The 22368-nt window shown below is 41.6% G+C and overlaps 1 protein-coding gene across 1 annotated transcript; it reads left to right on the forward strand.

Annotated features, from left to right (window-relative positions):
• The first annotated feature begins 15120 nt into the window (after positions 1-15120).
• LOC139221789 (fibroblast growth factor 6-like) lies at positions 15121-21647 on the forward strand. The gene is made up of 4 exons (XM_070853725.1): positions 15121-15765; positions 16288-16391; positions 18718-18943; positions 20506-21647. Exons 1-3 carry the CDS (start codon positions 15423-15425, stop codon positions 18892-18894), a joined length of 624 nt encoding a protein of 207 aa, XP_070709826.1. The 5' UTR covers positions 15121-15422; the 3' UTR covers positions 18895-18943; positions 20506-21647.
• Positions 21648-22368: the final 721 nt, after the last annotated feature.

Genomic DNA, 22368 nt, shown 5'->3' on the forward strand with positions numbered 1-22368 from the left:
AAGCACAAAGCTAATTGCAAGGGAGATGAGAGACCGGAGAAGAACAATCACACAGAGATTATAGGAAGTGTGGGTTTGTGACTGCACAAACTTAGATTGACACGTGCTGTTATGGAAGACACGGCACAACCCACAGTAACACAAAAAGTGATTTTAGATATGAATCAGAGTTTTGCACAATTAACTGTGGTTGTTTAACGTCTTGCAGATATTCAAAAGATGCTAGAGGAGTTCGTTTTTGAGTGTTCAGGTCATATGGGATGGATGGTAGAGATGGGAATGTCTCATCGAGATGGTTGTATGAATACAGAGTTGGTGAGAATGAATTAATACATTTAGGTTTAAATGCATATCTATTTGTTTTTTCAGGCACTTCCCGTATTATTAATTGCCAGATTGGACATACGGAAACCTTCAGCGTCAAAATTAAGAATTTCCCTCTTGGATCGGTCTCATTTCAATAGTTTTTGCGATCTGAGTGGTGAAATTATCCAGTATTTCAAAAACATGTACTTGTATGTATGTACATTCTGTCTTATTTGTTACTAGCCACTTTAAAAGGTGAATTTTACACATCACAGTCTGTTTGTAGGTCTTGGGGAATATTACTGCATATTGTTGGTCTCTTGATTTGCATTAGAGTGTCACGTGTTTTATCCCTGAAGAGCCTATATGCATTTTATGGGTTAGATTTTATTTAAGATTTTATTAAAGCAAAGGAATGACTACAGTAAATATTCTAATAAAACGTGACAAATGATGCATAAAGCCTTTTATGGCTCCAGAGGGAGCTGCCCTAAAGCTGATGAATTGCCTCAAGTGATGTCACTTGAGTCGGTATTGGATGACCCTGCAGACTACAAGATTGAAAATGGAAAAAAAAATTATTTTGGTGTGGAGTTAGAAAGAAGTGAAAAGAAGCTTACCAGACCTCTGCAGCCCGCTCCACAACTCTGCCTGAAGCCTGTCTTGTGGCTGCATTGCACTGTGGGTAATGTAGTCGCCAGGTTTTGACAAGGAAGAAGAATGTGAGGAATAAAAAAGAAAATATCAATAGTTCCACTGCAATGATTTTAAGCCTTTTTTTTAAAAAAGAAAACCTGTCAATTGTGATCCGACATTGTTACAGGAGTGAAATGCTTAATTGGTAGACTACTCTTCTAATCGTCTTCAGATTTATCTTGGGACCCCTTAACCATAGTTTGGGAACTGCTAGGCAGGAAGCAGAACAGTGAGACATTTGCTGCACAAGGGTACTGCAAGAGTAGCGCACACGACACATGAAAAAAACATCAAGGCTTTTATGAATTCCTGTGTGCTGAGTCATCATGATGAGACATTGCTTTTGGGCAGCGTTATTGGCAATATCAGACCCTGGATCAGGAATCTGCAGTATGATTATATGTGTTGACAAGACGGCAGGGATATAAACAGCATCAAAGGGCCGGCAATAATTCAACACCGCCAGTTTTACACTGTGACACCATTCAAAATAGCATTTGTAACACAGCATTGTTTCCTGCACTCCAGCGTGGCACTTGAAGGGCACACGAGGAGCAGTCTCATTAGGATGACCTTTTAACAGGGAGGTCACAGGCAATAGGACACAAGCACATGAGAGCTCAGCGAGTCATGTCTTGCCGTGCCTGGGATGCACTGCACTCACTGCTGCCTCATTTGTTGATAGATCAGCTGTATCGGATTCTCTGTTGTGCATTTCCCACAAAGTACTCTTAACAAAACACTCGGCCAACTTTAATAACCAATAAGTGTCCACATACTTTTGACAGCAGCAGGCTCTCAGTGCACTTACTGTAGCAATTCCAGAGACTCTAGTTTCCACACAAGGAGTCATGTGGTTCCATTACCATAATCTGTGTCAGTTAGTAAAAAATAGTCACAACTTTTAAGTCAATGAGGCAAAACATTACTGACAAAACTCAATGTAATCTATAGCTCGGGCTCAGTGGTCCATTAGTAATCAAATGAGGCCCTGAGGTTATTGTGTTTTATTTTGATACTCCACTGAGACACACTACCTGCAATGCAGGGGATGACACAGTTTTCTTTACTATGTTTAGCCGAGCATCTGGACAGCACATTATGCATTAGATGAAGCTAACGTAGTTTTATTAACACTCACTGATTCAAGCTTTGTGCTTACATGATATGCAGATAAGAATATACTTCTCACAAGTTTTACCCAAAGTAAAGTGATATTTATGCCAGTCAAACCACATGCCAGTGTCCCAGTGCTGCAATGCAGTGAGTTATCGTCCCTCAGACAGGCACGAGATTGTCTTAACCTCTGTTTGACACCAGAGGGCGATGTCCACATATGAGAGGGATGGGTTGAGGTGCACTACCAGCATTGCTCTACAACAGTAAGGGAAAGTTTTTTAGTAGTTCTGGCACCCAAAATGGAAACATGTTGCACAGTCCTTCTCTAGTTCACCATGCATTATTAAACAAACATTTTCAGCTATCTTACCTTCATCACGGTGGTGCCTGATGATGTCAGATTTCCGTATTTACAGTTAGCTGTCATGTCACTTATAGTTCATTATTAATGAAAAGTTTACAAATAAAGTACATTATCATAAGAAATTAAAATATTTACTCCTAGTGGATACAGAATTTTACAGGAGAAATATAGATAATTTAGAAATACATAGCATACAAAATTACAACCTACTTTTTCGAATTATTTTTTTACCTGAGCAACAGGTTGAAGCTGTGTTTTTTTCAATGCTGGAAACTACAAAAATAATATTCTGCTTGTACAAAAAAAAAAAAAAAAAATTCATGGAGGTTGTCATGGTGACCCCTCTTCTCCCTGTTGCTCCACACCTGCCCACCAGCCGTCACTACTGAGTTTCCAGCCTTTACCCTGCTCTGGCTTGTACCTGTTCTGTTGACCATTAGCATTTTTCACAGCAGACATTTTAGTGTGACAGTGAGTCAGTGTGCACAATGGAGGACTGGAGGTCAATAGGGCAAAATATACAACATTTTGGACTGCTGGTTAGACAAAACTAGTGTTTAGAACAAACATCCTTGGGATCCTGAGAATTGATACTGAGCTTTTTTCATTATTATCTGATATTTTATTGACTAAATAATAATCACGATGATGATGATGGTAATTATTATTATTATTAGTAGTAGTAGTATTAGTATAATAAACTTTATTTGTAGTGTAAGTGAGTGTATTATAAATCCAAATAATTCAATTTGATGTTTAAGAGTGATTTAAACAAAGGTTCTGAGTTAGCTAACCTATATTTCTTTGGAAGGGAGTTCTTCCTGGTTTCCTTTCGTAAAGAGTTGGGAGAGGCCTACTTGAGGAGCGCAGGCAGCCACTAGCCTCATGGGGCACGAGTAAAGCTATGATGTAGATAGGAGCAAGGCCATATAGAGCTTTAAGCGCATTTAGTAAAAGTTTAAAGATAATTTTGTCAGCCTAACAGGAAGCCAGTGTTTCAAGGATGGAAGTGAAATCGTCTCCCCTCTCAGAATTGTTAAACGTCTAGCAGCCAAGTTTTGAATTATCTGCAGATGGAGGAGATGGCCTTTTGGCTGAGCCCTAAAGGCAGGGAATTACAATAATTCAGAAGTGAAGAGATGAAAGCGTGGATGATTTTTTCAAAATCTGCTTGAGATAATTGTTTTCTATCTTTTGCAGTCTTAGTCACATTAGAGGACAGGTTCAGAATATTCTTTTTCAAGTCAGGTCAGATTTAGGGGGCCAGAAGGATTTGATCAAAGAGACAAGCCATAACCTGAGAAAATTGTATGTCACCCATATAACAGTTTAATACACCTCAGCTTATAAGGAAACATATAAATAGAAAATAGTAATGGACCAAGAATTGATCCCTGGGGAACATCACATGATAGGGGGTCTGTGGAAGAGGAGAACGCTCCCATTGCGACAGAGAAAGATCTGTCAGAGAGGTTGGAACGAAACCACACTAAAGTAGTGCCCTCAATAGGTTGTCACAGTGTACCGCCCTCCTGGCCCGTACTCTGAATTCTTAACTGAGTTTTCAGAGTTTTTATCAGACTTAGTCCTTAGTGTGGACAAAGTGATTATAGTAGGTGATTTTAATATTCATGTGGATAATGAAAATTATAGTCTCAGCACTGCCTTTGTCTCACTTTTGGACTCAATTGGCTTCTCCCAGAGTGTAAATGAACCAACTCACTGTTTTAACCACACTCTTGACCTTGTTTGGCTTATGGTGTTGAAACTGAACAGTTAACAGTCTTTCCACATAACTCTATTCTATCAGACCATTACCTGATAACATTTGATTTCTTGCTACAAGACTATGCTCTATATGACAGAGAGGTCCTCACTAGATGCTTATCTGATAGTGCTGTTGCCAAATTTAAGGAGGTGATTCCTTCAGTATTTCAGCCAGTGTGTCCCTGTGCTGCGGATGACCCCCATGTTAATCTCAGCCCCTCCCAAATTGATTATCTGGTCAATAGTGCTGCAGGTTCACTGCGAATGACACTAGACTCTATTGCCCCTCTAAAAAAGAAGAGAATTAAAGAAAAGAGACAAGCTCCCTGGTATAACTCCCAGACACGTGAGCTTAAGCAACACTCACGTAGGCTAGAAAGGACATGGCGGGCCACCAAAGTGGAAGAATCCCGTTTAATCTGGCAAGATAGTCTTAAAACCTATAAAAAGGCCCTCTGTAATGCCAGAGCCGCCTACTACTCCTCATTAATAGCAGAAAATAAAAGCAACCCTAGATTCCTTTTTAGCACAATAGCTAGGCTGACAAGGAGCCAGTCCTCTGTTGATCCTTGTGTTCCCTTAGAGCTCAGCAGTAACGACTTCATGAGCTTCTTTAATGATAAAATTCTAACTATTAAGGACAAAATTCAGCACCTCCTGCCCTTAACAGGGTCTGATTCTACTTCAAACTTAGGAACCATAGAAACAGCTGTTACACCTGATGCGTACTTGGACTGTTTTTCTCCAATTGATCTTGCTGAATAATCTCCTCATCTAGACCGTAAAAGCCTACTCTTGATTCAGGTGTGTTAGCTAACTATAGACCTATATCCAACCTTCCCTTTCTCTCCAAGATCCTGGAGAAAGTCGTAGCTAATCAGCTGTGTAATTTTCTAAACTCTAATAGTCTATTTGAGGATTTTCAGGTTTTAGAGCGAACCACAGCACAGACACAGCACTGGTGAAGGTTACAAACAACCTCCTTATGGCATCAGGCAGAGGACTCCTCTCTGTCCTGGTCCTGTTAGACCTGAGTGCTGCTTTCGACACCATTGACCATCACATCCTGTTACAGAGACTGGAACAGTTCATTGGTATCAATTTCAATTTCAGTTTGTACATATTAATAACGAATCCTCTGTCCACACTAAAGTTAGACATGGAGTTCCACAAGGTTCAGTGCTTGGACCAATACTCTTTATCTTATATATGCTTCCTCTGGGTAATATTATCAGGAAGCACTCCATTAATTTCCACTGTTATGCAGATGATACACAATTATATTTATCAATAAAGCCAGATGAACCCAATCAGTTGGTTAAACTTCAAATCTGCCTTAAGGACATAAAGTCCTGGATGAGCAGCAACTTTCTGCTGCTAAATTCAGATAAAACTGAAGTTATTTTGCTTGGCCCCAGACACCTCAGAGACAGCTTTTCTACTACCATAACTGCTCTGGACGGGATTAATCTGGCCTCCAGCTCCATTGTGAGGAATCTGGGAGTCTTATTTGATCAGGATTTGTCCTTTAACTCCCACATGAAACAGATTTCTAGAACTGCCTTTTTCCATCTACGTAATATTGCTAAAATCAGGCCCATCATATCCACTGATGATGCAGAAAAATTGGTCCATGCATTTGTCACTTCTAGGTTGGACTATTGTAACTCTTTATTATCAGGCTGCCCCAATAAGTCCTTAAAGACTCTCCAGCTGGTCCAGAACGCTGCTGCTCATGTTCTGACGAGAACTAAAAGAAGAGACCACATTTCTCCTGTACTGGCTTCTCTTCATTGGCTTCCAGTAAAATCTAGAATAGAGTTTAAAATCCTTCTCCTCACCTACAAGGCTCTTAAGGGTCAGGCCCCATCATATCTTAAAGAGCTTATAGTACCGTACTACCCCACTAGAGCACTGCGCTCCCAGAATGCAGGTCTACTGGTGGTTCCCAAAGTCTCCAAAAGTAGTTCAGGAGGCAGAGCTTTCAGCTATCAGGCTCCTCTCCTGTGGAATTCTCTATCCTCCTCTTCCTCTCCATCGTTATGTCTCATGTCAGTCAAATGTCTGCCTCTAACTTGCTATCTTCCCCGGAGCCTTTCTGTGCTTTCTCATCTCTCAGGTTCCTGTTGATCCTGTGGATCCTGGTCCTGGCCCTGCTGATGTGGTTCTCTGGTTCCTGTGGGTCCTGGTCCCGGTCCCGCTAATGTGGTTCTCTGGTTCCTATGGATCCTGGTTCTGGTTCTGCTGATGTGGTTCTCGGGTTCCTATGGATCCTGTTCCTGGTCCCGCTGATGTGGTTCTCTGGTTCCTGTGGATCCTGGTCCTGGTTCTGCTGATGTGGTTCCCTGGTTCCTATGGATCCTGGTCCTGGTCCCGCTGATGTGGTTCTCCATCAGCCAATGGATGTGCGTCCAAGGCTACAGCCTGTCCGTCCTTGGGAGCTGGATCTCTCCTTCACTGTGGTGCTCCCGGAGGTTTCTCTTTTCCCACTGGGTTTTTTGAGTTTTTCCTTCCCGAAGAAGGAGGATCATAAAGGGCAGGTGATGCCTCGGACTGATCCACCGGACTGATCCACCGGACTGATCCATTGGACTGATCCACCGGACTGATCCATTGGCCTCATCGACTGCTGGACTCTTTATTAGATTGTTCGTTCACTTACACTTCTTGTTTATTTCAGTGAACTTTGTAAAGCACTATGAGACACTCTGTTGTGATATTGGGCTATACAAAATAAACTGAATTGAATTGAATTTAATTGAATTGAATATCAACACAGTTTTCAAGGCAATTGATAAGGATATTGTGGTGAACTGAATCAAATGCGGAACTCAAATCAAGTAAAATTGAAATTCACCAAGCCCTGCGGCGAGCAGTAAATCATTAGTAACTTTAAAAAGAGCTGTTTCTGTGCTCCCTAATTTATATTGCTCAAAAATATGTTGGTTATTCATGTGTGAGAGTAATTTATAGGCAACATGCCGTTGACAATGAGCAATAGAGCGAATTTGTGGGCTAACAGTCTGAAATACCTCTCTCAGAAATCCAGTTTGGATCATGTCCAATTAACATGTAGCATTGAAATTTGCTTGAAATGAGACCCACTGGTAGAGGGCTCAGTACAGATGAGGATGTTTCTGGTCATGGAGTTTCTGATATGGAGTTTAATGCTATATATTTTATTTTAAGAAATGGCGGGTAAGCGGATGCTTAAGGACGGGTAACTGCTGAGTTGATTGCATGAAATACCACCCTGGGGTTGTAGCAGCTACTAAATTGGAGAAATAAGAATACCTTTCTTCTTCAAGTGCATGCTGATAGGCCAACATCAAGCTTCTTAGGCTATCAAGAGATACCTTGATACCTGCCCTTTTTGCTCAGCTCGGTCACATTGCCTTTTTAAATCCCTTGTGGTCATTAAGCCATGATAGGGCATTATGTTTTGCTTGTTTCATCTAGGGGCGAGGTCATCAAGGATAGTCTGACATATTGAAAGTATTGAGTAAATCATTGGCAGAGAGACCTATCTGATTAAGGGTATTACATGCAGATGCAGATAAGAACTTTACGCAGAAACTGCTGGCTGACTTGGGGGACGGCACAAACTCAAGGGTATGTCCGTCATTATATGAGTTGGGTTTTTAAGGGACTGCTGAAGATTAAAAGACTCAGAAAAGTTAATGAAATCAGCAGTAAAAGAAGACATGGAGGGACAACTAGTGTGTATATTACAATCATAGAGGATAAAACCTGTATCATATTTGGCCATGATAAATGAAAGAAGCTCAGAAAGTCCTTGAATAAAACCAGTGTTAGACCTATAGATTAAAATATTAGGTATCATATTAGATATAATATCATATTTATTAGTTGCTCTCCAGGACAGGCAGCACACCAGAACCTTTGATCAACTCCTCGTGGGTTTAGATTTCATCCAGCAGGGGCCGTGACAAAAATAAATGATCTGATCTTTGTTGTGCTGGCCGAATGACAGCGGCTCTGTCCAGGATGACTCACTCTCTCAGCAGTGTGCCATTCCTGACGCTCTCTTCTACCCATCAGCCAAATTGCCTTGATCCTCCGCTCATTGCCGCCTTGCGCCCACCCTTGCGCTCACTCACTGTGGAGCAAGGTGGTCGCATCCTCAGGGCTGGCGGCACCCTTTACATCCCATAGGGGTGAGAACGTGCAAAGCAGTGAGCAAATGTGTTGAGAGAATTCCTCACATTCCTCCTGCTCGGTCCTGGTGGCCTGGCTCGGTGTTGGGTTCCTGGGAGAGAGGGAAGAGGAGCCAGGGGGAATCGGCTGCCGAGTCAGCAGCTGACACCTCCTCTGATCTGTATCTCTTCCTACAGCCATAAACCAAACTGTCTGACTTTTCAGCATGGCAGCCACGTAAACAGAGCTTTCCTCGTGGCTTCAAGTAAGTCTGCCAGTTTTTGCCTTGAAGGGGCAGTTGCTTATGGCGAGGATGTGGCACCGATCAAAGCTTAGCCTCAGTGTTCCCATATCTGATATTTGGTGCAGAGAAGAGAAAATATTTGGCACATTTGTTATTTTAAATGGAGAACATCTTGGAAAGTGACATAGCAGCTTGAGGGAAGACCGTTCCCTGAAAGTCTAATACTTCAAAAATATCTTGTCAGTGTTTGCACTATTTGTCCACAAAAATGTATTTGATCTAATGACTTTCTACTACTACTCAAGGACCCCGAGGCAACGGGCCTTTAAATCTCATCCATGTTTCAGATGACAAATAAACAAGTAGATGCAATTAACTGCCAAACTAACCAGTTTTTAGGACCTTGTGTCAAGGATTTTGTGATTCGACAACCCTGCTGAGCTCGCACTCTTCAGGGTAACACAGCTCACCATGTAAGGCTCACAAAACTGTTTGATCACATCTCGTTAAACAGACGTTTTCACATCTTTCAGCTCTCTTGGGATGCAATGTAATTACTGAGCTGAAATGGAGATCAATGGCCATGATAGGAGCCATTCACCATCATTCAAGTGCATTGTAATCTGTCGCTTTTACTCTTTCGCTTTCTTTAGCATTTAATTAAATGAAACAATTCATTAACACAATAGGCCACATTTCTTCCAATCACCAAAGACATCGTCCATCTGCTGACAGAGTAAATTTAAAAAGCAACAAAAAGGATTTGCGAATTAATTTTAAATTTTTCTTTGCACATCTGTAGTTTACAAAGTTTGGCTTTGGAACCAAAATAGGAAGCATGGATGTAATTCTTTACACTTACTGCACTAAGAATTATTGAGGATGAAACTGCATTTTGCTGATTATTTTCTGTCTATTGGCTGATAAATTAATTGAAAAATGGGTTCAGCATTACAGGAAACTGCAAGTTTTAAAAAATGTGCTTCATGTCTTGGTGTTTTTGGCTTTTGTGAGACAAATGTTATGATGTTATGAAACTGCATTTCCTCACTCTAAGTACCTTGGATATTTTGCTTAAAAGCATGTTAATAGTCATCCAGACAATCTGCTGACGAATGAAGCACAGTACGTCTTACTGACGTGAACATGAACAGAATTGCTGTGTCATTGGCTGTGATTTGTCACCAGTGTAAAAGTCACCCCTGCGTGGCTTCTTTTCCCCTTAGTCATTCTACACCCAATTTAGCAGCACACACATCTCTCTGCAGGTGCACAGCTTTACCCTTGAAAAGATATTTTTACTGGGAACAATCCCTTCTGACTGGCTGCTCTTTGTCTTCCCTGTACAGCTCAAAGCTTGACACAATAACAATGAAAGAAGCAGAACAGATCTCTTAATATATTTCAGCCTCTGCTTACGCTCTAGTAACACAGCATGTCACTCCATACCAGCTTCCCAGTGGACTTTCTGCTTCTCCCTGTGTCACGAATTTACAAAGCAGCAGAGGAAAAGAGCGTAACCCTGTGCAGTTTTAGGCTTTTGAATTATACATTAGCTGACTCAGCAAAAGACCAGAACCCTGAGCTCCTTTCAGGGTGGTACCGTTACTATTTTACAAGCCCCTGCTCCCTAGGATTGAAATCGTTTTTATTGATCTCCACATCACTATGATCTGCTCGATACTGAAAAGTTTTCTTACTTGAGTAAAGGATCTCTTGTTTGGTGGCTCAGTACGTTGACTGGTTTAATGGTACATGATGTAAAATAGGGCAAGCGTTGCCTGTGTTGCCTCACACAGCCGTGGATCAACAGTGATTAGAATATCTCCTTTTACAAAAGTGCTGTTGGCACAGAAGTGGATTTTCAGCCATGTTGGCTCGAGGGATGGCAGTGTTGGCCAGTCCACCACTTTGGCCCAGGCTGAAACTACTGGATGAGAACGTTTCAACAGGCATTCAAGGTCCCCAGAGGATGACTCCTACTGACTTTTAGCTGTTGCTCTGACTGTCTCTGTAGCACTACCAGTGGGTCAAACCTTTCACTTATCCAGTGAAATATCTAAACAGGAGTTTGTACAGACATGATTTCCAGAGGCTGAATCCTAATGACCTTGTTGATCCCTCACTTTTCATCCAGTGCCAACATGAGGTTGTGTGTAAAATGGCTCCACAACCTATTGGATGGATTGCCATGAAGTTTGTTACAGCTATTCATCATCCATTAGGATGAATTCTATGAAATTCGGTGATCCCCTGACCTTTCATGTAGCACTATCATCAATTCAAAATCATGATTTGCTCAACCTGTAACAGCTGTGGTAGCATTTTTAGCCAGTTAGCATTTAACACATACATTTAATTCATGATAATAATTAATTAATTAATTAATTATATAATTTGTCTATTAACTGCTATGATTTTAAAATTGCAACCACATGTCTTCACATGAAGGCCTGTGCAGCCTTGGTGTGTCGTCTGTACACACACAGTTGGACTAGTTGGAGTATTATTGCCCATCTATGCTAGCGATTCTGATGTCATTCCAGAGAAATCCCCCGTCCGTCTCCGGGTCTCTTCAGCTGTTGTTTCAATATCGTCTTTTAAACCCCACGTTAATAAAACAGTAATTGAAAGAGCTTTGCGTCCTCCTGTATCCAGTTACTTACACTTTGGTAATATGCACAAAAGCTGTTTGTACGGCTATTCCCTCTGGTCCATTTTCTGATTGATGTGCGAGTGTGCGTGCATGTGTGGGTGTACGCACCACATAGATCCTATAATTGCAACAAAGACAGCTGACCAACAATAGTAAACTGCAGGCACTTTTCTCTTGCTTGAGTCTCGAGTTTCTGCTCTACTACTTTGGCTCTAATATATTCAGTCAAGGCGAGTCTATAGGCAAAAATCAATTTGCTGTGTTATGTGGGCAAGTTTCCATCTAGCTCCCTCTCTCCTCTTGTTGCCCCACTGTGACTCAGTTGCAGTTGTCAGGGTTATTCAGTTTTTATATCTTGACTTTCTCTTTAAATCTTGACAGCTGAAACGATTAGTGAATCAACTGATTATTAGATCAATCTGCAACCGTCTGGATAATTGGTTAGTAGTTTAAAGGGGAACTTCACTGTTTTACACATAAACATTAAAAAAATCAGTTTACATGTCACAAGAATATAACAAAATCATGCAGTACAATCTGTGGATCTAGAGGAAACTTTCTCTTGGTATTCCAAAAAATACCCCTGATGTTACAGTGTCATCAGGGTTATTTTGGCTTCGGGTCTGACACTTGCACATTTTAAGAAAGCCTGCAATACAAACTGCAGGTGCCGAATTTAAAAGAAGTGAGGTGAGAGGCAGGGAAGGTGTATCGAAAGCCGGATTTAGTTGCATTACGGGGAATGTAGGATCCAGTGTTTTGGAAGATTGACAGATTGTAGTTACTTAAAATCAGATTATCTCAGCTTCTACAGATTCACATTTCACTCCTCTTGTTTTAATCTGTTTCTCAGGAGTTCCCAACTATATGGAAGTACAGTACTAAATCACTAGAATACTCCTTTAAGTCATTTTTAATCAAAAATACCAACGCCTACAAATGATGGTTCCAGCCTCCCAAATGTGAGACTTTCTTGCTTTACTTTATCTTAAATTATAGTCAGTTGAATATCTTTGCGTTTTGGACCACTGGTCAGATAAAACAAGCGATTCTGTCAAAAGTGCATTTGCTTCTGATTTTTTAATTTCAAAAAGCAGCTTCAGCGTCACCCCAGTATAACCATAATGGCTGAATTAATCTCAGGAGCTCAACACTGTCTCATTACGGGGCCAACTCTCCATTGATTAAAGTTACACTCTGTCAATAACCCAGTAGTTTTGTCTATTCAGGCTGTTGGTTGCCTTAGGTTGCATAGTCATGTGCTTACACAGCAAATCAAGAGGCTGTCTCATTAATTTGCTCCATTTGGTCCAGTCTATCTGCCCCTGTGGGACTAAAAGGTCCTGGCTTTCACATTTACCCCATCCTGTCAATGATGTTTCAGAGGATTGATGTTGTAAAGAAGAGTAACATGTGTAGTGAAACCAGATTTCTAATCAATGGATGATTCTACAGAGAGATTAACATGAAATGCCAATTGTACTAGAATTTATGTTTAGTATTTAATTTGGCTAAAACATGAATGTCTGTAAAAAATGCCACAGCAATCCATCCTGTAATTACTGAGATAGTTCAGTTTGGACATCCCAGAATGACACCGTTACCATAACTAAAAGCTGACAAAATGACATCTCGAAGGCCAGTTGTTAATGTGTAAGCAGTGTTTTTGTTGTAGCAGGTTGGGATGGAGCCGATTATTGTGATTTTTATACAAATATGCATCATAACTCATAAACTCACGTTTCATGGGTACAATTCTATTTGCAAGTTTCTCTCTGAAATGTTGTAGAGTAGAAGTATAAAGTTGCACCAAATGGAAATACTATTCAACATGCAAATACTGCAACATCATATGTTAAAATGAATGAATAATTTTCCATCACTGTTGAGGATTGTGTTTTTTGTGTGAGGAATGGAACAGGGTTAATTGGACTGAATATTCAGTTGTTTTTTGTTTGTCTTGACAACATTTACCACACCATGATATATACTAATACTGAAAAAATATCTCAAATACTCTAATTCTATTACATATACAATCTCTATAGATAATAACAATAGAAATATATCTTTAAGTATATGAAAACACGTACATGCGCTGTCAACATGTAAATGTACATTTCTGTTGCAGTTTACGTGTCTGCACATTGTGGGATATATGAACAGTTTTGTTTGTTTGTTGTTTTTCCATTATGGGTTGTCTTGCCGCTGCTGTTTATCAGCAACAAGGCCCCTCTGGTTGCTAAGGTGGGCCTGAGGCTCCCTGGCAGCCAATAGCACCTCGGGGCCCCAGAGACTGGTGCTCTGTGACGTGCTGGGAATTCCCCTGAGTCTTCATCTCCCACCAACACCTTGCAGGACAGGATGCAAACAGGGATGTAAAGGAGGGCGAAACCAATGCGTTCACCTTAGACTCTTATGTGCTCGATATTTTATCCACATTTCAGACTGACAAAAATATAATTTGTTTTGAAGGGGAAATAAAGCAACTTTTGCCTTATTATGATCATCAACTGCAGGTCTGGCAGTGCAACAACCAAAATAGATCCATGTGTTTGATTCATGCAGGTTAAATTATTCTGGTAGTCGCAGGGTGAGTTACTTACAATAATAACGCGCAATCTGACCAGGCAAAATATCTGGTTATGTAAACTTCCTGAACAAACAGCTAAGGAAGTGTCAGACAGGATTGCCATTTGCTCTCCTGTGACTGGCTGTGACTGTTTTTACACCTTCCTTCTAAATAAGGCAGCAGGCTGCCAGGACATATGACCACCATCCCGATTTGGGTTCTGGACACAGTATCCATCCATCCATCCCATGATTGCTCAACGCCAATGAAAGTCTCTCTCTCTCTCACACACACACACACACACACACACACACACACACACACACACACACACACACACACACACACACACACACACACACACACACACACCCTCCCCTCCTGCAGGTCTCCCATGTGAGGAAGAGCTGGTCAGGTCAGCCACAATCAGCCAGAGGAAGACTAAAAAAAATAGGTTAGTGTACTTTCAAACTAAAAGCACAGACAATAATTTTGGGAGAACACACACATGCAGCAGTGAAATCAGACATTAGATTTGATATCTATTCATAGTACTATTGATGCTAGTTACGAAAATGTGTGCGCTTACCACTACTTTTCTGTCTGTCTTTGTTTTATAATAATTTAAATGATGCTCTTGATTTTATGACTCTCTTCATCTAAATATGTTCAGGTTGCCCTCCTTCCTTCAAAATATGCAGGTGGGTGAGAAATCAAAGTAAAAAACCAACATAAAGTATCTCAGTAAGGTATCAGAAAGCTGTCTGAACAGCTTTAAAACTCTTTGGCATAGATTTCATTACCATAATCATCCATGGGCTCTCTATTGCGTTGAGATTTGGTGATTATGGAGGCCATAGCGAATGATTTGCATCATTTTCACACTCATCAAAGCATTCGATAGCTGCTTGTGCTTTGGATTAAGCAATTTATTCTGATTTTTCCTTAAATGTGTTGTAATTTAATTGTTTTGATGGAACAGATGATGCAGGAACTCGTTCTCCTTGCAACACAGTCACGCTGGCAAGGGTTTTATTTTGAAAAGCTCCACAGGAGACGCTTCTTCTCATTCTGTCTGACTTTTTGACGCTGATGTGAAGGTGCAGCACCCCCCATCATTCCTATCAGAACTGCTGCTGCTGGGGTCCTGTAACTCTCTCTCCTCCTCCTTCTCCTCCTCCTCCTCCTCCCATCTCCCACTTTTGATGGGGGGGTGCAGCGGTGAAGTCACAGTGATGTCATTTTAGGATGTGAGAGTCGGGCAAGGTGAGCTGGTTTTGCGGTGAGTGGTGTCCCCTCCACGGCCAGCGTTGCCTGTACAGAGGCGCGGAGCGGCGAAAGATGATCATCGCCACCGGCACCAATTCAAGCTCCGACGCGCTCTGTCCCTCTCCTCCTGCTCAGATCTCGGGCTATGGGGCCTTGATCTGCCTTGATCCCAAAATAAGCCTTTACCACCACCATGCCAAAGGACAGAAAATAAGAAGAGTTGCATTTATAGGGCAGGTGACTTTGACCACGTGCCCCAAAGGTAAACTGGATGGCCATTGCGCAAAGGTGCCTCTACAGTATGTCCAGCGGGGCCAGGACGCACTGGACGCTGCCAGCAGTTATTGTACTGTGGACTTCTCTCTGGGGGATCGTTTCACCTTATCCGATTCCGAGCAGGACTAATGCGACTTTATTGGAGAAGAAGTGGGAGACCCTCTTCTCCCGCTCCTATCTGGGTATAACTGGGTCGAAATCGGAGCTGAACTGGGAGAGTGACTATTTGCAGGGCATCAAAAGAGTGCGGCGACTGTACTGCAACGTGGGCATTGGGTTTCACCTGCAGGTGCTCCCGGATGGCAGGATAAGCGGTGCACACAATGAGAACCAATACAGTGAGTTGCATCCGGCAAAGCACTGGACCCGAAAAAAAGAGTGCAACCCTATGCGCAGGCTGTGTGAAAGTTAGAGCGGGTCACTTGTCTTGAATGATATTTAATAAGAGGCGTCGGCATGGTTGAAAGTTTCCGAAAGCAAAAACAGTGTACTGAGCCTTACATCCGTGCAGTGCGAAATATCCTCCCAAGCCAAAAACATGACATGAATGCTTGGACCCAGTTTAGACGCTAACTTATTTTTACCCTGCGTCCTGCTGCAGCAGGACACACACACACACACTCACACACACACACACACACAGAGCCCACTCAGCACGCTGTAAACTACACTCACAGGGCATCTTAATGTTTTAACTGCAAATAGGTGAATAATCCGAAGGGCTGTTTGAGCACACAGAGCATCATCCAGTCGCAATGCACCTGCAAAGGTTACACCCATCACTGCTGCAGAGGCCAGTTACACGACTTTGTCCCCCAGTCTGCAGCGTCTGTGCTTTCCTAACAGTGTGTTTCCTTTAGGTCTGATAGAGATCTCCACCGTGGACCGAGGAGTGATCAGCCTGTTCGGGGTGAGGAGTGAGCTGTTTGTCGCAATGAACAGCAGGGGAAGGTTATACGGAACGGTACGTTTGTGCGCAACTTCAGAGGCACACGCACACACACGCACACACTGACACACACACACACACACACACACACACACACACACACACACACGCACACACTGACACACACACACACACACACATCCTGCTCGGTGTAAGATGAGTTCATGTCGCTGCTGCATCCGTGGGTTTATGAGCGCCGTTGTGTTATTAATATGCTCTGATGATAGGGGGTTTCACAGGAGTCCCATTAGAGAAAGCTTTAATGCCAAAATCTCCTACTGTGTCACAAGTATTCACATCCTGTACTCGAGTAGAAGTACTCCATTACAAGTACACGTCTCGAACTGAAAATTGCACAGAGTAGTAAAAGTACAGAGTTCTTGTATCAAAAGTAACTAAGGTAACTTATCAATTTTGAGGTACTTGTACTTTACTTGAGTATTTCTACCTTCTGCTAAACCTCTGAGGCAAATATTCCCACTTTTTACTCCACTACATTTAGTTTACAACTTTAGTTACTTTCCTGATTCATATGAATGCTACAAAATATAATCAACAAATAAAATATTATGTTATTTTATCAATAAGAATGTATTGATCCCCAGGGGAGAATTCACCCATATAAAGTTACATATAGAAATTATACACTTGCAGGCAGCAACTACAATTCAATGATGTGTAATTTATTGTAATTTCATTTCTGTATGTTTAATATATACCTATATATTACTGTATACTGCTGGTTGGATAGTGGCTCTGGTAAGTGTATATTAATATGTATACTTTGAATATTGTGACTGTCAACATGCATTTTAATGCTGTTTCTAATCGAGAAAGTTTTAACTGATTCATAGACATTTTACACACTATGTTTTCATGTTGATCTGCAAAGTGATTCAGATGCAGTGAAGTAAAAAGTTCAATGTTTCCCTCTGAGATGTGGTGAAATAAAAGTGTAAAGCAGCATAAAGTGGAGATAATCAAGTACAGTACCTCAGAATTGTGCTTCGGTACAGCACTTGAGCAACTGTACTTAGTTAGATTCCACCACTGGAATCTGTATATTTATATATTTCATTTCATTTTGATTCAAAGCAGATATTACTTTTTGGCCCTGCAGTGAACATTATCCAGTCATGGCTGCTAGATAGCAGACAAACATTGGGTCAACATGTGATGGTTGAAACCAATGACAGGAGAAACAGTTCACTTAGCTGTGGCCCGTCTTTAAAAGTAGGTCACTTGTCTCTGTGTGATATTCACACATTTATTGTAGATGTATATGTGGGAGCCATCAGTTGGTCCTTTACTGGGGAATTTCCTAAAACATCATTCAAAGTTTTAGATTGTAAATGTTCAGAAATCACTGGAAAAAATATACTGTAAAACACCTTTTAGACTTATAAAAAGTTATACTATAAAACATAGTGAAACTTTAAATAATGACATTAGAGTCTTTGTTAAATTCAGTATAGCACAGTATTAAAGTGTGTATACTTGAGTGAAAGCACTGTACATTAGGTACACAGTGTGTACAGTATGTGATGAAGTATTTAATATTTAACAACTGTCCTGGTGATTTGTAATGAGCCTCTAGGATGAGTTTATTTAGCTTTCTTACAAGGAGACCAATGAGTTACTCTTAGGGAGGAATATAAAATAAACTATTTACAACAGATCCAACAGCTTCATGTTGAGCTGCCTTTCAAACCTCGATACTTATTTATTAGCATCCTATTGAAAGTAATCTGATTTGTACCTTTTTTTCTCACTTATTCTGCCACTTTTAGGCAGAGCTGTTGTACGACTGCTTGCATTTAATCAACGTTTAACATTGAAAAAGTTAAGCTTCTTTTGTTTTGTAATTCCAGGTATTGTGTTGGCAGTAATATCAAAATGTCAACTGTACTCAGCGCCAGCCCAGTGGCTGTAATGAAGGATATAAAGCTATAGTTGTTATATTTGTCAGAAATGAGTACAATGTGTTGAACATTGAGATACTGTTACCCAACCACAATGTGTCCATGTTTCTTAATGCTCTACATTTAGTATTTGATTCTAGCTTATTTAGTTGCATTTCTCCTTCGAATTGGTTGGTATTATTTTATGAGCTCAGCAGTAAAGGCAGGAGGCTGGTATCTGCATTTGAAAGGGGCATTTCTTTTGCAACAACATGCCACCTCCTCCAGTTTCCCTCAAAGCATGCTTTGTAGGCAGGCTGTCTGCCAAAGTAAAGGTCACATGGAAACCATGCATATGTTGTGATGTTCCTCCTGTGTCTGTCATGAGATTTACTGACCCCCTCTTTCTCTCTCTCACACTTTTTTTTGGGCATTTTTAGAGAGTCTTCGTGGATGAGTGCAAGTTCAAGGAGACTTTGCTGCCCAACAACTACAACGCCTATGAGTCTTTTGTTTACAAGGGCTTCTATATCGCCCTCAGCAAGCATGGCCGCGTAAAGAGAGGCAACAAGGCCACCACCGCCATGACTGTCACACATTTCCTCCCGCGACTATGAGAGAAACTGGCAATAACTCAGTAATTTGCACATGTGGATGTTCTTCCAGGTAACATAGAAATGCATAGTCATGATATACACACCGACGGACTGCGAAAGAAAACACAAATATTTATTCTGTTTATATATATGTATATTTGGATAGCTATCTTTGTACATGTACTGTGCTGCTTATTGTTTTTATGGACGGGGAGAGTTGAAGCCTTTGCCTGTCTCACTTTACCTTGGTGCTTGCTGTAACTGAACTACGTGTCACTTCCTTTTTTGAGATGGAGGATGAGCTATATCCTGTGCTTTTAAAGAGTGAAACGAATACTTTTTATTACCTCAAAGAACCACTTTACTAGATTAAGGGATGCATGGACTTCTGCTCAGATATCTGCTAAGTTTATCATTTCTTTCGAACCTTTGAGCGCTTGATGGCTCCCTGCTCCATTATCGATGTCCAGCAGTGGGGGAAACTTAAATGCACTACCTTTGCTGCACGATTTAAAGGTGCCTTGGTGTTCCCACTTGTGGCCCCCTTAAACTTGCATGTAAGAGACACCCGCTGGAGTCAGAAATAGGGCTGACACTCCGGAGAGGGCCTCAGAGGGGGGGGATTGACTATCTCTGGTTTATTTTCTTTTCTGTAATTAGATCGATTAAGTAATATACAATCTGTGGTCGAGACCAGAGAGCGGTCAGCCATAGAGGCTGGCGCGAGGCCATAACTTTGACTATGTGGCATCGCCAGCAAATAAACAGGGTGGAACGCTTATCTATCAGAGCATGGAGAACGTTTTTGTTTGGACCTGGCTTGCGTCTGCGCAAAAATGGACTGAACAGATAGACTGCAAGCGCACAGTAGAACTGTACCTGCACATTGTCTTGGACAGAGCTCCTACAGCAAAGTGGGTCGCTGTTTTTGAATCGCAAAGCTTTAGCTGCTGCTGAAAATGATGTCTCTTGTCCATGAAACCAATGAAAAACAATGTAAATAGCTGCAAATTTAAAAGAAGAATTCAGGAGCTTTTTACGCTGCTTTGTCGCAGTTGCCAAAACGAGGCAAAAAGAGTTCAGGTTGCACAGTTAACCATCGATGATGGTGTCTAAATGTCTTGGTAAGAGTCCTTCCCTCATGCTCGTCTCTGTTAATTTATCTTTCTGTGTTTGGTGGCATACGTGCAGGCCCTGGGCCACTTCCCCAGCTTGTCTGTGTGCTCTGCAGCAGCACTGCAGTGGCAGTGAGGTGTTGGGAGCTGGAGGGAGATAGTTTTAAACGCAATTATGGATGAGTCAGTTGTGCCCCGAAGGACTAAAGGACAGTGCAGTTGGTGGAGTGGATGCATGCTATTAGAAATGTTACTGATTTTTGGCTTGATTTTACAAATTTGATGGGTAAAACAGGGGCATAAGGAGAGCACCTTTTCAGCATATGCTGGGGTATCCATACGTACTGGTGTGCATAGTGGCAGTTTGATTACAAAGCTGAAGACATGCCATGCTTTGTACACATGTTGCCATCATGTGGACCAATGTATAGTTAAGCTCTAGTTACATATTTCCAGGATGTTTTTCTTGCTTCACTCAGATTTGAGAGAATCTTACACTGTGCATCTTCCCGCATAGCTTCTGTAGCTGAACCTGAATCTCGCTCCGCCACCAGCCTCCATTCATTCTTGTGTTTGGAGAGGAAGCAGAACTATTTAAATCCAGGAAAGACGTATGTGAGGGAGCCGGCCCGCTGTCTTTGTTGTTTGTCAAACCCCCTGCAGGAATGTGGATCTGCCAGGATGACAGGCAGCCTCCCACATACCTGAGTGCCTCCCCCTCTGAGCTCTGTCACCCCTCGCCACCCACCTCAGCCCGTCCCTTACCCCACCGCTCGCCCGCTGCTCTGCGGGCAGGGACCTTGGGATTCCGGCTGTAACCCAGGAGCTTCCTCCTCTCCTTTCAGCCTTTTTTAGTTCAAGGTCAGAGTCACGGACCAGCCTTGGCCTCAACCCCAGTGGCCGGGGTGGTCGGCTACATGGGTCGTACTGTTTCCATGAAATAGGAATTTGAAGTATCTTTTTGAAAGGGAAAACTTTATTTTATTCTTAAATGATAACATTTAGCGAACTGATGGCTTGAGACTGGTACAAAACCATAGCTCTCATAGTTCCTCATAGATCCCTCCTTCACATTCTGCAATGTTTTTTTTAAAACAATCCCACTTCCCTTTCTGAATTTAGAGCCCCACCTCTTTAAAATGCAGCTCCACAACATGCTGTCCCCTCCTCTTTCCAAGTACTTGTGTTGGGATATTTCTGGGGAGGGGACATCTGCAGAGTTAATGCAGTATGCGAGGAGCAGAGTCACGCACAGCCTCACCTCTCCTGCTGCATTCAAATCCTGCAGGACGGCACTCCGGCCATCCTCTGGACGTGCCCGCTGCTGCTGCTGCTGCTGCTGTTGGGCTCTGCCCCAACCCCAAACACCTTCAGCCCATGTGACACAGTGTGACCTGCTGCTCAGCTGTCTACGACACACAGATCCATTCATAACAGTATTTTTCTCACAGATGAATCTCTCACTCTTTTTGTTCCTCTAGAGTGCTGATATGCAACATAACGGGCTGACAAAATTTATCAGGAGCTTAGCTCGAACAAAAAGACAAATCATCATCAGTTTTGGCTGAAGAAGCCAAAAAAAAAAAAAAAAGATCCACGTTTTCAGCATTTTCAGCTGAACTTTGCGCATGCACAGCAACGAGCACTTCTCCTGCCCACCTCACAATCAAGATGTCTGACGTCTCTAGCAGCACCTTATTAACAAAATCTTGATTACAAGCCAGTTGCAAAGAGGGGAGTTCTCTCACATTTTTCTCTGTCAAGAAAAAAAGCAGGATCCCTGAAAAAGAGTGACGGTCTGTGTCTAAAACTAAAAGCTCCCCTTTCAGCTTTGACCAAAAAAGTTTATCCAGATTTATCTTTCGTCTCTCTTTTTTTTTTTCTGTCCACACCTTATAGATCAAATTTAAATAAATTCAAGGTGAGGAATATCATTTTTTAATGATGTTTAATGTACTATTAGCATGACTGAGCCCCAAGCTTAATTAGGGGTGTGTGCTTCTTGTGTTTTTTTTAAAACTCCTACTCTAAAAGGGAGAGAGCCTCCACTCTATTCCTCTCATCTCCGTTCTCATATACCTCACCCTCTGCCTTAGTTTTGGTTTGCTGATGACTGTAAATTAAGATGAAACAAACTCCAGTTATTTGTTTCTGAAAACAGACAATGCTAAGTAAGGATATTAAAGTTTTTTCCTTTTATTTTTGTACGTATGTGCTGTGCACAGCAGTCTACTGTATTCCTGAGATAACAATAAAAGTTTTTTTTTTAACTGCTTGCTGGTAAAGTGTCTCTGTTCTCTCTGTTGGATCAGCTGATGTTACTCTGTATTTAGCAGTACTGGAAGAAGTACTCAAGTAAAACTACCAGGACGGCACTATA

This window comes from Pempheris klunzingeri, chromosome 22, assembly GCF_042242105.1.
Source record: "Pempheris klunzingeri isolate RE-2024b chromosome 22, fPemKlu1.hap1, whole genome shotgun sequence".
NCBI classification, from domain to species: domain Eukaryota; kingdom Metazoa; phylum Chordata; class Actinopteri; order Acropomatiformes; family Pempheridae; genus Pempheris; species Pempheris klunzingeri.

What these genes read in the sequence shown, in the direction of transcription:
- LOC139221789 (XM_070853725.1), top strand. Translation starts at nt 15,423, where the DNA reads ATGGCCATTGCGCAAAGGTGCCTCTACAGTATGTCCAGCGGGGCCAGG. An exon ending in ACACAATGAGAACCAATACA is followed by an intron (nt 15,766 to 16,287) that starts GTGAGTTGCATC and finishes TGTTTCCTTTAG; the next exon opens with GTCTGATAGAGATCTCCACC. An exon ending in GGGGAAGGTTATACGGAACG is followed by an intron (nt 16,392 to 18,717) that starts GTACGTTTGTGC and finishes GGGCATTTTTAG; the next exon opens with AGAGTCTTCGTGGATGAGTG.